The sequence below is a fragment of the Anthonomus grandis genome, chromosome 11 (assembly GCF_022605725.1).
Source record: "Anthonomus grandis grandis chromosome 11, icAntGran1.3, whole genome shotgun sequence".
NCBI classification, from domain to species: Eukaryota; Metazoa; Arthropoda; class Insecta; order Coleoptera; family Curculionidae; genus Anthonomus; species Anthonomus grandis.
In genome coordinates this window covers 26,796,864-26,811,365 of record NC_065556.1, presented here as the reverse complement: position 1 = coordinate 26,811,365, position 14,502 = coordinate 26,796,864, and the positions used below count along the sequence as shown (strand labels likewise).

Genomic DNA, 14,502 nt, shown 5'->3' with positions numbered 1-14,502 from the left:
GACACCGCAATACAGTCGTATCAATATGCTCGGACAGCAGAGCTGTAAGCTCCAAGCTTGTACTAGAGTGCATAAATGTCCTGAAAAAACTGGTACAGGTTGGATGCAGGGTCCAGCTCGTCTGGATACCTGGCCACGCAGGCCATGCAGGTAATGAGGAAGCGGACTCTCTTGCCAGACTGGGATCCGCGAATGTGCCGATGGGGCCAGAACCCATACTTGGTATCGCCAAATGCGTTGCGGTCGCGTCAATGAAGGGTCTGCTGGACAAGTGGACCCACCGAAGATGGACTGAGTCCCCTGGTATGAGACAGGCCAAAGCGCACATACATACTACGCCTAAAAAGACGCGAAATTCGGCTAGTGACAGGTCTTTTAACCAGTCACTGGCACTTAAGAAGCCATCTCCATACTATCGGTATATCGGAAACCCGGAATGCCGATGGTGCTGTGAGGAGGATGAAACCGTTGACCATGTAGTCGGGGAGTGCCCAGCACTCACGCGCGCCAGGTTCAAATACTTGGGTAACACTTTCACAGTGTACCGAGTGATTTTAAGTCCTTCAGACCAGATATCCTTATCGGTTTCTCTAAGGCCGTTGGGCTCTGGTAAACCCCGGTGGGGCATGACGGGTCCATCAGGAGACCTATATGCACAACTGCCTTGGCAGCCCACTGTTTCGTCAATTCAATTCAATTCAACCCAATACTGTAACCCCTCTGTGGGTTTTATTAAACTGGAAATAAATGGGAATATTTACGATTTAGGGTACTCCTTTCTAAATTGTTTAAAATTTCGGTTTTATTAGGGTCAGGGATAGATCCATAATCATTAAAAGGATATTTACTGGACCAACTTGCTTAAATCACTTAAAGCAGTGTTTCCATCCAAGAATTGGGAGTTATTCCTTCCCGGGTTAGATTAGGTTTGAAAAGTTAGGTTAGGTGTGTTTGTGCTACGTTAGCTAAGTTCTACTGTTGTTTTAGTTTTTATCATAAAAATTCGTTTTTACTGGGGATTTTCTCTGGGTTGTATTAAATTGAAAATAAATGGGAATATTAACGACTTAGGGCACTAACCCCACTAACCAACTACTTCTATAAGTTTTGTTCTAAGCGTTATAAAATTGCAGTTTTATTACTGCACATCGACGATCACTGGACCGATATTTACTGGGTTATGTTCCTTACATACATTTATAAAACAGTTTTTTCACTTTTCCATAGATTTTGCTCCATATTGACAACGAATTGGGAGTTATCCCTTCTTAAGTTAGATCACGTTTGGAAAGTTAGCTTAGGCACGTTAATTTAAGTTATGTTTAGTTGGATTGCGTAAGCTAGGGGGGCGGTATTATAAATATTTTTCAAAAATTAACTTTAACCATCAAGTTACTCTGAGTTATAAAATGATACAGTTTTATAAACGTCCCATTTCTTCTTCTTCGTCTTTGAGACGTTATTAGCGCCATGTGCTACTGTCCAAAGATGAATTTTTCGTGATTTTATTTTGGTTTGGCTTGGCCCTAGATATACTTCTAGAAAGAAAGCCTCTGCAAGCTAAAAACTATGAAAAAATGTGTCATTTTATATGACATAACAGTCCGGTAGTCTCGAGGAGATATATTCGTTCTTTTACCATCTATATGTCGAGGAATACAAGGTTTTTTTAGTGTTAGGTTATATTCAAAATTATTGACAGAATATATGTCAACTTCTACATTTTGAAGTTAACTGTGACATGTGACGTTATTTCACAAGTTAACTTTAAGTTATCTGTCAAAATAGTTTAAGTTAATGCTCTTATAATGGTTTTTACTGAGTTTTTCAGACTTTAATTCAATCCTATATCTTACTATGAAAAGAAGCTTTTTTTCCCGGCGAATTTTAGATTTTCATTGCCAACTGTCACTTGTCAACGTGACATGCAATTTCCATTTATGCCGCTAATAAGCTAGTGAAACCTAGATGTCAGCACCATTCCCTTTTTAATTTTAATTCATAAAACCTGTACTTACGATATTTCAATTTGTAAAAAATATAAAAAAGTGCCATTAGGTACATGAATAAAGCTAAAGTGACGGATTCGTGTGAGCGACTTTTTATTTCAAATAAAATTCTACACTACCTTCCCTGTATACACTCGAAACATTCACTTTAATTCATAAGAATTATCTTAAGACAAGATTCCTTTAATTATTAGGTAGGACTTCCTATTCTCAAAACTGACTGGTTGTATGGTGCATTGTCTTTAATGGTCGATTTTTCAACCACCATGTAAGCGTTATTAAATATCTTTAGAATGACAGTCAATCGGTTGCTACGGTATTCAAGAATATTCATTTTAACGATAGAATTTAAATTACTTTGGTTTAGCCTAGATGTGAACATTATGTCTACAACATAAAATAATAAATAAAGCATATTTGATTTGATTGAAATTTCCCAAAACGACAAGAACCATATCAGGATTCAACCTTCTTAATAAATTTTCCAGCTTTCTACTTTGCGATTGTCCGTCAAGGCGCCGCCTGTTTTTTTGCACGGCTACCCCCTCGCACCCTTTGCCCCGTTTGACTCACCCTAATTTTAAAAAATTTACCGCCACGTTTTCACTATTTTTTTTTTTTTACTAACTTGCATGTTTCACTGCAGTGGTTGCCACTACTACCCTTCCTCCAAGGTCTCTTCCAACTCATCCGGTTCGAAAAGATCTGAAAACTCAATCAAGTATGCATTTTAATTAATTTATTTGTTTGTTGTGGTATGCTCTTGTAAGTGGTCTAGTGGATGCTTACAAGTGCTGACCCAAAAAAATTCACTTGAATCAAAGATATTTTTGATTTAGGTGCAAAGTTTTCTCACCTTTGCTATCCGAATCTGCACTTAGTTAAAAAAATATATTAAACTTTTTATATGCTTTAAATCTTATGTAGCTCCATCCAGTCCGGTGCACAACAGACGGCTCTTATCGGCAAAAAACATTCGAACCTCATCAGTGGAACTACCAGATGATAATGACAAGAGTCCCTCTTCTGCCAGTACTTCTCCATGCCCTAGTCCAGTAGGAGGAAAAGTAAGCATAAACCATTTTTGCTTGCAAACTAAAAAAATTATCGAGGATCTTAAACTAATCATTTATATTCCAGAAGTCGCATAGGTTACTTCCGACGAACCTCTACGTTGTGCTCTACAACTTCAAGGCAAGACACCAAGACGAGTTGGACCTGAAAGCTGGATACAAAGTGACCGTCATAGATACGTCAGATCCAGACTGGTGGAAAGGGAAGTGTTTGGGCAAGATGGGCTTTTTCCCGTCCAAGTACGTTTCCAAACTGTCTCCGGGGGAAAAACCGCTGCAGGTAATCCGATTAAAAACGGCCCCCATTTAAATGTAAAATGGGAAATTTCCAATTCGACCATTACGAATAATTTAACAGTCTCGTCGGAACAGACTAATAAACTTTCAAATTAGTTTCCGGATGCGATTGCCTTGTTTAAAATCAAATATTTTCAAAAGATTTATTCATAGAAGCCCGAGGAAATTAAGGGAAGGAACTATTTCGCTTTGTGCAGTATAGAACTGCACATTAATTAGGGTTTTATTAGATAAAGAAGGTGCTTGTTTATAATTTATTTTGATTTAAATAGAAGCGGACAATTTGGATCTTTAATGAGATTTAAATCATATACTAAGTCAGTACGATTAACTTAGTGAGTCGTATTATTCCTACTAAGTCTAGTTCACTACGAGATATTGTAACTATGGCCACTAGGTCATAAATAAAATTATGTAGTATGGAACAGAATATGTGTACACAATTTTAAAATTTTATTTTGAGTAGTTGTAAAATTATAATAATTTTTCCGATTTTTCAATGAAAAAAATCAACTTTGTCGAAAATTGTTTTTCTTTTCAAAATTTTATAATTATTTCAAAAAAGCCTGAAACGGGTGTTTACTCGAACCAATTGAGAAATCTGCATTAACATTTTCGAAAATGTACTTTCAGTAATTTTTACTTATGTCCTTTCTAGAAAAAAACATCTTTATCAAAAAAAATTTTTTTTTCAAAATTTCACAACTTTTTCAAAAAATCTTTAAATGGGTGTCTAATCAAATGAAATAAAGAACATGTGTACAAATTTTCAAAAATATATTTTAAGTAGTTTTTGAGGCTTATTTTTTGGATTTGTCAATGGAAAACATGATCTTGCTTAAAAAAAAGGTTTTTTCAATTTTTTAAAAAATCCATGAACAGGCGTTACGATAATTTCCGATTTTTCAATGGAAAAAATCAGCTTCGTTAATTTTTTTTTTTTAAATAATGTATTTTTTTCAAAAACCTTAAAGCAGGTATCCAATCAAATTAATTGAGGAATTTGTGCTCAAATTTTCAAAGAAGTATTTTGAGCAATTTTTGACTTATGATCACTTAAAATCAACTTCCTCAAAAACTGCTTTTTCTTTCAAAATTTTATATCTTTTTTGAAAAAGTCTGAAACAGGTGTCTAACCAAACTAGTTGAGAAATCTGCTTTTAAATTTTCAAAAATATATTTTAATAATCTTTATTTATTTAAAATATTGCTACATAGTACATATATTATAATTTTTTAAAACATATTTACAATATCTTGATAAAACTAGTAAAAATAAAAGTACGCGAATAAATATTAAAAGAGTAAAATACAACGTTAAACAACGTTTAATTTCTCTTATATAACTACATTCCTTAATATTATTTGATAACCTATTAAATTCGATTAACTATTTATAAAGAATAGAATTCATCATTTTGCTAGAATGGCATCTATAATAATAATAATAATAATAATAATAATATGTTCATTTAGCATATTTGCTATACATACATGGTAACAAGGCAAGATTCGAGAAACTACAAACTCATAATTAACAATATAAAACCTAAAACTAGCGTGTAAAAATAAAAGACACAAAGAAAGACAATTAAAATATAAAACACTGATATGTATATATATATATATATATCTCTGTCTTTTCAATGTTTTTCTAAATATAATTAAGAAAGAAAGATCTTGGTCAAAAAAATCGATTTTTTCAAAATCTTGTAATTTATCTATAAAATCCTGAAACATGTGTTTAATTAAATTAATTGAGAAATATGTGTACAAATTTTTAAAAATTTATTCTGAGCAGTTTTTGAATGACGATTACTTTTTCGATTTTTAGTAGAAAAAATCAACTTCCTCATTTTCAGAATAATGCAACAACTTTTCGAAAAAAAACGAAATAGTCTTCAATCCGATCAATTGAGAAACATGCCTCGTCATGAGTCGTTTCAGAGTTACAATCACTTTTTGTATTTGTCAATAAAAAATATCTTCCTCTAAAAAATTTTTATTATTTTTTTAAAACCCTGAAATAGGTACCCAAACAAATTAATTGAGAAATTTGTACTCAAATTTCCAAAGCCGTATATTGAGTTAGGGTTACTTTTTAAATTTTTCAGTGAAAAAAAAATCCGAAAATATTTTTTGTTCAAAATTTCGCAATTTTTTCCAAAAAGTCTTAAAATACGTATCTAATCAAATTAAATGAGGAATATGTGTGCAAATTTTCAAAATTATTTTATTATTATTTTCAGTTACAAACGCATTAGATTTTCCAGTGGAACAAAATTAATTTTTTTTAAAAATTTTTTTACAAATTTTTCAATTTTTCCGGAAAAACCTGAAACAGTTGTCAAATCAAATTAATTGAGGATTCTATATTCAAATTTTTAAAATTTTATTGTGAGTAATAATTGAGTTATGATCACTTTTTGGATTTTCCAGTAATAATTTTTTTTTTAATAAAATTTTGCGAATATTAAAAAAAAGCCTGAAACAGGTGTCCAATCAAATTAATCAAACAAGTGGATTTTTTAAGAAAAAATAAATTTTTTGTTCCAAAATCTTGTAGTTTTTTTGAAAAACCCTGATTTTTCACTAGATTTTTTTGGAGGTTTTAATGTATTGTTATTTTCTTAAGCGAAAACCATGCCTCAGACGAAAAAAAACCAAGAGGTCGAATTTGCTTAGAAATGAACGAAGATTTACGTTTTTGCTTACTTTTAACGCTCAACTACCAATTAATGTTTTAATTTCTCTATTATACTCCTATACCGTAATAAGTTCGAGTCCAAAGGTACCGTAATAAATAATTGTAAATGTTCAACTCAGGATATCGAAAATAGAGCCGAAAAAAGAGAGAACAGAGATCTTAATATTCTACTGAGTGTGGAGGAAAACAAGATGATTAGTACGAAGGTTCTTGGGCAAGAGGTACATAACATCATATAACGGTATTGCACACCTTAAAAAAACAGAAATATTATTCGTATAAATTCGAAAAACATCAAGAGCTGCAGAAAGGAGATGAAGAGCGAAGAATGGCATTTTGTTTTGAAATGATGAAAAGAGCAAATAATGATAGGATTTTTTTAAGAAATATTTGTTTTACCGATAAATGTACATTTACCCTCAACAATGAACTAAATGTTCAGAATTGCCTGTATTGGAGCCAAGAAAATGAACATCGCTTCTGTTCATACTCGGACACAATATCTTTAAAAAACAAATGTATTCGTGGGAATTATCGGACACCATATCATTGGACCCTTTTTTATGGACTATAACCTAACAGCTGAAACCTATTTGGACTTATTTCAAAATTAAATTGGACCCGCCTTGGAAGAAGTTGTTCAGGAAGATCAAATGATCTGGTACTAAATGGATGATTGCTCGGCCCATAATGCCCGTATGGTTAGAGAGTGCTTGGAAAATGCTTTTAACGGCAATATTATTGGTCCACGGTACCGGATACTTTGGCCAGCCATGTCACCTGATCTTTCACCGAATGACTTCTTTTTGTGGGGTCATTTAAAAAGTGTCATTTATAAAAGTGTAAAATTTGAGAAGCTAAACCAGTTACAAATTCGTTAGAATGTAATAAAAATTCCCAATATCAACTTAGTAACGTTAGAAATGAATTTTATGATCGGTTAGGATATTGTTTAGCTGTTAATGGGGGGTTGTTTGAACATTTGATTAATTGATGTTTTTATGTAATTCTCTATTATTTTTAAAAAAGTTATTGTATTTTATTTTATTTTTCCACACTTAGTAAAATATTAAGAGTTCTGTTCTCTCTTTTTTTGGATCTATTTTCGATCTTCTGAGTTAAACATTTACAATTATTAATTGCAATGTCTTTGGACTCGGATTTACTAACAATAGGTTTAATGGTTGAAATGGACCAGATAGGCTTGATGGAAAAATAAATTGAAGTATGATAAAACTATTTTTTTAATAATCGATAATAATAATTGTTATTGATTTAACCTCATCGTTATATTAAATAAAAGTTTAGATAAAAAAGTAATGTTAACGTGTCTTACTTTGAATGCATGGTTGTGAGTTTGATAAAACGAAAAAAAAACAACAAATTGTTTGCTAATGTCTGGTTTTACCTGAACCGAAAATTTGGTAATTTTGCAATTACATTTAATTGAATAATTCAAGATTCGCTTATTCAAATTTTTTGAAACTTTGCACGAGGGTTTGCCAGATTGGTCTCTTCAAAAAGTTATCTTACATTTTTTCTGTAAAATGTACAGGGAAGCCAATAATTGACCCCCTTAAAATTTACATGGGATTTCCTATTTTCCGCTCGGCGACGCACCACCCGGTATACTAGGTGTTCGAGAAATTATGTTTATAAAATATGAAAAAGACAACATCATTTTATTATCATTTTTCATGATTACCCGGCGCAGAATGAGTTGGGAACAAATATAGAAGCAATGAAATATTGCCCCTTATTTCTATGCCATCATTTCATTTTTGCATGTCGTTGCATATTTCAAATTGAAATATACAAACTTTGTCGTTAATTGGTAGATTTACAGTGTTTATACGAATGCTTAACCCATATTAGCCGTTGACAATTTTTGAATTTGCTACCATATTGGTTTAAATTTCATACAACGTCCCATGTTTTGCTTTTATTCAATAAATTTTTACAAACTTTAGTTTTCACGCCAAACCTTAATCTTTAAATAGAAATTCTAAAAAAATGCAAATAATTCTAATTATGAACAAAAAATTTAAAAAATAACCTTAAAATTACAATATCTTAACTTAAAATTCAACCTAGTGTTCCATTAAAGATAAAAAAATATAATTTTTTTTAAATTTTAGGACCCAACCAAATGAAAACTGTAAATTAAACAAATTTAGTTATTTTATTCGAAATTATAAAATATAATTTTACATTTTTAAATTTTCTTTATTTGAAATTATTTTCGGATTTTTTTTTAAATTTAATTAGGGATTTTAATTTTTAAAGTAAAATTTTCAAATTAAAGTTGCTTAAAGTAAGCTTTTTTTATTGTTTCTTATATCCAAAAAGTACAAAAAATTAAAATAGAAATTATCTCTTTTAGTTTTTTTCATTAATGATCCTGATATGAATTAAAAATTTTAAAAAAAATATGAAAAACTAGAACTACAAAATACGTGATGGCCAATCCCTCTTGAATCATCAGTAAAATTACAATAATAAGAAAAATATTTTTCTGTTGTGTAGTTGTTTATGTGCTCCGTTTAAAATACCTGTTACAGATTTCCCGGCAAATTTCCAGAATTCACCATCTTCCTAGACATTTACCGGAAAATTGAGACAGTATTAGGTAATATCCAGGTCAACATAAAAATAGTATCTAGCGCTGCTTCAATTAAACTTATTAAATAAAATATCTAAGACTCGATATACTAATCGAAATATAAAGAAATAATTATACCAAATCAGATTATATCTTGAATTGAAGCTTACGAAGGGTGCTCCAGAAACTGTGAGGCTCTATTTATTCGACCATAAATGAATGGTCCTGACTCTTGAATAGCCATAATTTTATAAAGATATAAAACTCACCCATTATTCTCAAATAGACCAACATACAAAATTGCCGAACACAAAGTCACTGTCTCACAACATATAATATAATATAATGTTATTACATTTTAGAGTCATTTTATTACTGTTAGTCGAAATTTAAGTAAATGCTCATTGAATTAATTAGTTCTGAAAATAATGCGAAATTATGAGCATATCTAAAATAAACAAAGAAAATAAACAATCTTAGCTTGGGACCTCACCTTGGCAGTAAGTAGTTTTAATTTAAAATTGCAAAAAAAAAACAATTTTTTAAACTTAAAATGTCTTTTATGATTTCACAACTAAATATGGTGATTGTAGTGCTCATAGTAGGATTTGCAAAGTTGATAGTGAAGTATTCCTTATTCAGACGTTTTAAACATTTGAAGTAATTTTTATTAATTCAAAGGTTCTACTAAAACTAGTTAATTCAATGCAATACGGATGTAATAACTAAATGAATTACCTTGACACATTATCCAAATAACACACTCACGATTTTAGATGAATATTTTATCATAACAAAATCACACGAATTGACCCACTTGGGATAAACTGAACCACTTATTTCAGGTTACACACAATTTGCAAGTCTCAGACGGTGATAATGGGCTGATGCTATTAAGAGATCAGATCGTGATTCAAATCGGCGAGGAAATCGACGGTATGGTGATGATCCGATCTGGTGATAACCGCCAGGGCGTTTGTCCTATTAAGTTCTTACAGGTTAGTAACTTAAATCCTGGCTCAATGAAATTAAACTCAATCATTGTATTTAGGAAGTGTGACAACGCATTGAAATAGCCTGCCAAGCGAACCAACCATGCAACTGCTCCTTAAAACCTCAAACCATTCCAGCCAGCAGTAAAGTAGTGAGTAAGTCACCAAACGCTCCTGCGACCCTCAGTAAGATTTACTATCAAGCGCCGCAGCCTCAAATTCAATTTTTCTCGAATAACAATAACCGCAACGTGAAGCAAAACAACAAAAAGAACTCCGGCAGCATTTTAAGGTTTTACTACAACAACTTTGCCAAAGGAAAAAAAGATACGAATGTATATCAGAATGCGGTGGAGAGGCGCAGAACTGAACTGGCATTTTTACATGGAAAGGCTCCGTTTTCATCCACCCGAAGACCTTTGTCAATAAGATTATCGACTCCGAAGCACGTGTCCAGTTTACTGACGAAATCGTTTACGTCGGATTCGCAAAAAAGGCCACTTCTACTACAGGGTTCCCCGTACAATCACGAATATCGACCGGTACCACATTTTCAAATCATCGCCAACCGGGACGGATTGAAGATCTCCTCGATTTATACCATAAGCGAGAGTGTGGAAAAGTCTAGTTTTCATAGGAAGAATCTATATATTTCGTCGAACAGTAGGCCCCTTTTCGTTAGAAAGTAAAATCTATTTTTTCCCACTATATGCAAATCCTATTTTTGTAAATGTTTAGAATAGGGAGTTTCTCACTGTTTATGTGGTTATACGTTTAAAAATGGGTGCCATATTTATCATTCACTTAAAATAGTTTAACGTCAACAAATTGCACAAAATTTAATAGCATACATTCCAGAATCATACTTTACTTAAACCGACATGTTCCTATATGCAGGGTGTCCCATGATGCAGTCCAAGCATCTTGTATAAGTTTCTCTTTGCCTAAAATTTCTTCAACTATATTATCTTCACCCTGTATGATGATGCATTTACCTGTGCAACAAGGATTTGATCATTTTTCAAGATAAAAATATACGAATTTTCTATTGTTAATGTTATTTTTACATATTTAGAAGTCTATATTACAAAAGAACGTGTTATTTTATACATATGAGGTGGTGCAATTGATTCCTGTATGTATAATTTTAAAGAAACTATATTATAGTATGTTATTCTATGTACTGGGCCTGTTCTAACAATTGTTGTGCTTGCAAACAGGCCTGGTATTATTTTTAAATACATGTGCACCTGACCAATTACTATATAAGATTCTAGTTGAGTGAATCATAATATAGTGAATAAAACGCTCTAACTTTGACAGTTTTGGGTGGCAAAGTTAGAGCATACGTACTAAATAGTTAATTTAATATAGAGAAATGTATAAAAATGTTATTAGTGCTACGTCAGATATATAATTATATGATATATTAAAGGAAAACTGCTATTACTAAAAATAAACCTTTCCTAAAATAGAGTTTTTAATTGTACTAAAACACTTTTGGCTCAATTAATTATTATTTAGACCCAGTTGTGTTGAACGAGAGACATAGGGAAGGTGAGGGATGTACCTGAAATTCTATTTACAAAAAAAATAACCGAATACATATCCGAGGCAATAAAAATAATAAATTTAGTACAATTAAAAACGTCTATTATTAATGTGTTACGTACCTTAAAAGAACCTCAAAGAAAACTTTCGACTATGTGGATTAAAAAGTCTTATATAATATGCACACTACATAATATATGTTATTTTGTAAAATAAATGTTTAGGATCCCAAGCAGCACATTTTGTTGACCACTGTACAAGAGAAAAATATATAAAATTTTATTTAAAGTTTTATTGGTGTTTTTTTTTCGAGGGATAACAATTAAGCACCAAAGTAAATATGGCACATGGATTGACAATATAGGGCATATGCAGATAACACAGTCTTGAAAGCAAATAATATGACTGCTATGGCCATAGTTGGAATGTAAGGCCGACTTAGGAAGATACCATGTGGCAACTACGCTAATCTCATTTTTTCGTTGTTTCAGGAGTAATTGTTTACAATTTTTCCAGTAGTTTGGTATAACTTCGTCAAGGAAAAATCACCAAAAAATATTCATCTCTTTGAGGAAAATATCACCATCTGGCAACGATGGTGTCAAATCTGAACGATCAAAAAAAAATCCCTAATCTTGAATCTGACAATGCTGGTGTCAACTATCAAGCAAGCAGGTTAGAAATCGGATAAGCTCTATCTCTAACTTCAACGATTTAAGAAATTTAAAAAAAAGGGAAATTTTCTAATAATCTTCTCTTGGCAACTTTGGAGCCGGCAGATAATCACTTTGGCGCAGTTGTGTTGTGATGCCAGAAGCTAATTCACCATAACGAGATGTTAGACAGCTGAATGCACCACTGTTGCCAAATTGTAAAACACACTTCATTTTTTATTTTTACCAGATATTTGAGCACACTTGAGCGAGTTACAGAGGATAATAAATTCTAATCCAAATACCTTTTCGTGGTCACAAAGAGCGAAATTTAAACAGATTAAACATCAAACAGACCATATCTCAACTCGCAGGTACCTGTTTGGTAGTAACTATTTAGTGATGTTTGTTTGAACTGTTTAGAACTATTTAGTGATTATTCAGATGTAAAAAGCCCATTAATAGGAACTTTGACGAAGAAAATACAACTTCTTCTAGGCAATTATTACCGTTGAAACAAGAGTAAAAATAGCCTCAAATTCCAGGATTTTTAAAACTTTTCCAGACAGTTGCGTTCTGGTTCCAAGAAGTAATAAAATGCCTTCAACTACCTGGAAAAGTAACGAATTAAAAGCTTTAGCAGCCTGGAAGTGTCAAAAGGAAGTCTCATCGTTACATGCCTGGCAAAATAATATATTCCTTTTATTCTTCCAGGCAATTTGCAGGCCAAAAATGTAGCAATGTTATTAGTGCTACGTCAGATATATTATTATTTTATGTGATATATTAAAGGAAAACTGCTATTACTAAAAATAAACCTTTCCTAAAATAGAGTTTTTAATTGTACTAAAACACTTTTGACTTAATTAATTGTTATTTAGACCCACTTGTGTTAAAAGACAGATAGAGGCAAGGTGAGGGATGTACCTGAAATTCTATTTACAAAAAAATAACCGAATACGAGGCAATAAAAATAATAAATTTAGTATAGTATAATTAAGCACCAAAGTAAATATGGCACATGGATCGACAATATAGGGCATATGCAAATAACACAGTCTTGAAACTACCATTTGGCAACTACTCTGTTCTCATTTTTTCGTTGTTTCAGGAGTATTTGTTTAGAATTTTCCCGGTAGTTTGGTATAACTTAGTCAAGGAAAAATCACCAAAAAACATTAATCTCTTTGAGGAAAATATCACCATCTGGCAAGGTTGGTGTCAAATCTGAATAATCTGACAATGCTGGTGTCAACTATCAAGCAAGCAGGTTAGAAATCGGATAAGCTCGTCACGGCTCGCGGATTACCACTGTAACGGTGTTCCCATATAGTACAACTTTATTTTAAAATCTCTCAGTTGTTTCTGTAAGTTTCTTAAATCGTTGAAAAATATTCTTCTCTTCTTGGTGCAAGCAGATTCAGTATAATCACTTTTGCGCTGTGATGCCAGCAGCTAATTCACCCATTCATTAAAACGAGATGGTAGATAGCCAAATGCACCACTGTTGCCAAATTGTAAAACACACTTTATTTATTTTTTTTCCAGGTTTTTGAGCACACTTGGGTAAGTCACAAAGGGTAATAAACTCTAATGCAAATACCTTTTCGTGGTCACAAAGAGCGATGGGAAATTTGAAAAGATTAAACATCAAAAAGTCCATTTCGTATGACATATCTGACCTCGGAGGTACCTGCTTGGTGATAACTATTTAGTGATTATTCAGATGTTAAAAGTAGCGGAGTAAAAACGCCTGTGAAATGTTTCAAAAAATGTTTTGAGCGTAGAACCAAATGTGAGCTATGTAGCATTATCCAGAATTTTATTGGTCATCTAAAATGTCAATTCACGACATCCTCAGTTAGGGCTGACTCATTTTATAACAAAAAATTCGTAAAAAATGACGAATTTATAAAAACTTACTTTTTAACATATAACTTGCGATATCTTTACAGATGTTCCAAGTATTGAAATATTTTTTTTTATTGAAAAGAATACACTTTTACCGTTCCAATAGTGTATTTAAAGTTTTTAAGATCGTCTCTATTTTTTGTGAAAATAACTAAGAAATGTGGTTATTATCTTTCCGGCATTGCTTTTTTCAGTAATCGAAAAACTTTTTTGTTTTAGGGAATTTTTATATACTTTTAGCGAATGAAATGTAGCCACGTATCCAAAAAAGTTTTCAGAAAAAAAATTACCAAGTTGTGCTCTATACTTTTTGAGATATTTAAATTTTGAATTTCAAATAAGGCGCGGTTGACCGAGTGGAGCGCGACTGCATCTCGGGACGAGCAACAATAATACGACAAGGCCATGCGATGTTTATAACTAGAAATAAAAACGTTCTCCTTGTGGAACGTATTTTTAATTTTAATAGTCTTAGTGGAAGAACATGAATTATTATTATTAACTAATTACTACATAAAAAATATAATATAAGTGTAAATATTTTCCTTTCAAAAGTGCCTAAAATACTATTACTTATAATTTTTTTCTTAAGATTTTTTTTGGTTTACCTGCATTTATTAGTCAGATTCCGAATCTGTATCTTCACTTATAATTATTGTGTTCGAGCAAGATTTACATTTGCACTCAGCACAGCATTTTAATCCCTG

General features: G+C 31.8%; 1 protein-coding gene across 15 annotated transcripts in view; it reads left to right on the top strand.

The window, feature by feature from the left end:
• Window positions 1-11,523, top strand: part of LOC126742589 (uncharacterized) — a 182,786-nt gene extending 171,263 nt beyond the window's left edge. For 11 of the 15 annotated variants that reach the window (XM_050449327.1, XM_050449336.1, XM_050449332.1 and 8 more), the window contains 5 exons: window positions 2,656-2,730; window positions 2,937-3,076; window positions 3,150-3,362; window positions 9,534-9,686; window positions 9,740-11,523. In XM_050449327.1, coding sequence (XP_050305284.1) covers window positions 2,656-2,730; window positions 2,937-3,076; window positions 3,150-3,362; window positions 9,534-9,686; window positions 9,740-9,748 — 590 coding nt within the window. In that variant the 3' untranslated portion in view covers window positions 9,749-11,523. Of the gene's footprint in view, window positions 1-2,655; window positions 2,731-2,936; window positions 3,077-3,149; window positions 3,363-9,533; window positions 9,687-9,739 lie in introns of those variants that run through there. The other 4 variants (XM_050449338.1, XM_050449337.1, XM_050449331.1 and 1 more) reach the window with 2 other exon arrangements.
• The last annotated feature ends 2,979 nt before the right edge of the window (window positions 11,524-14,502 follow it).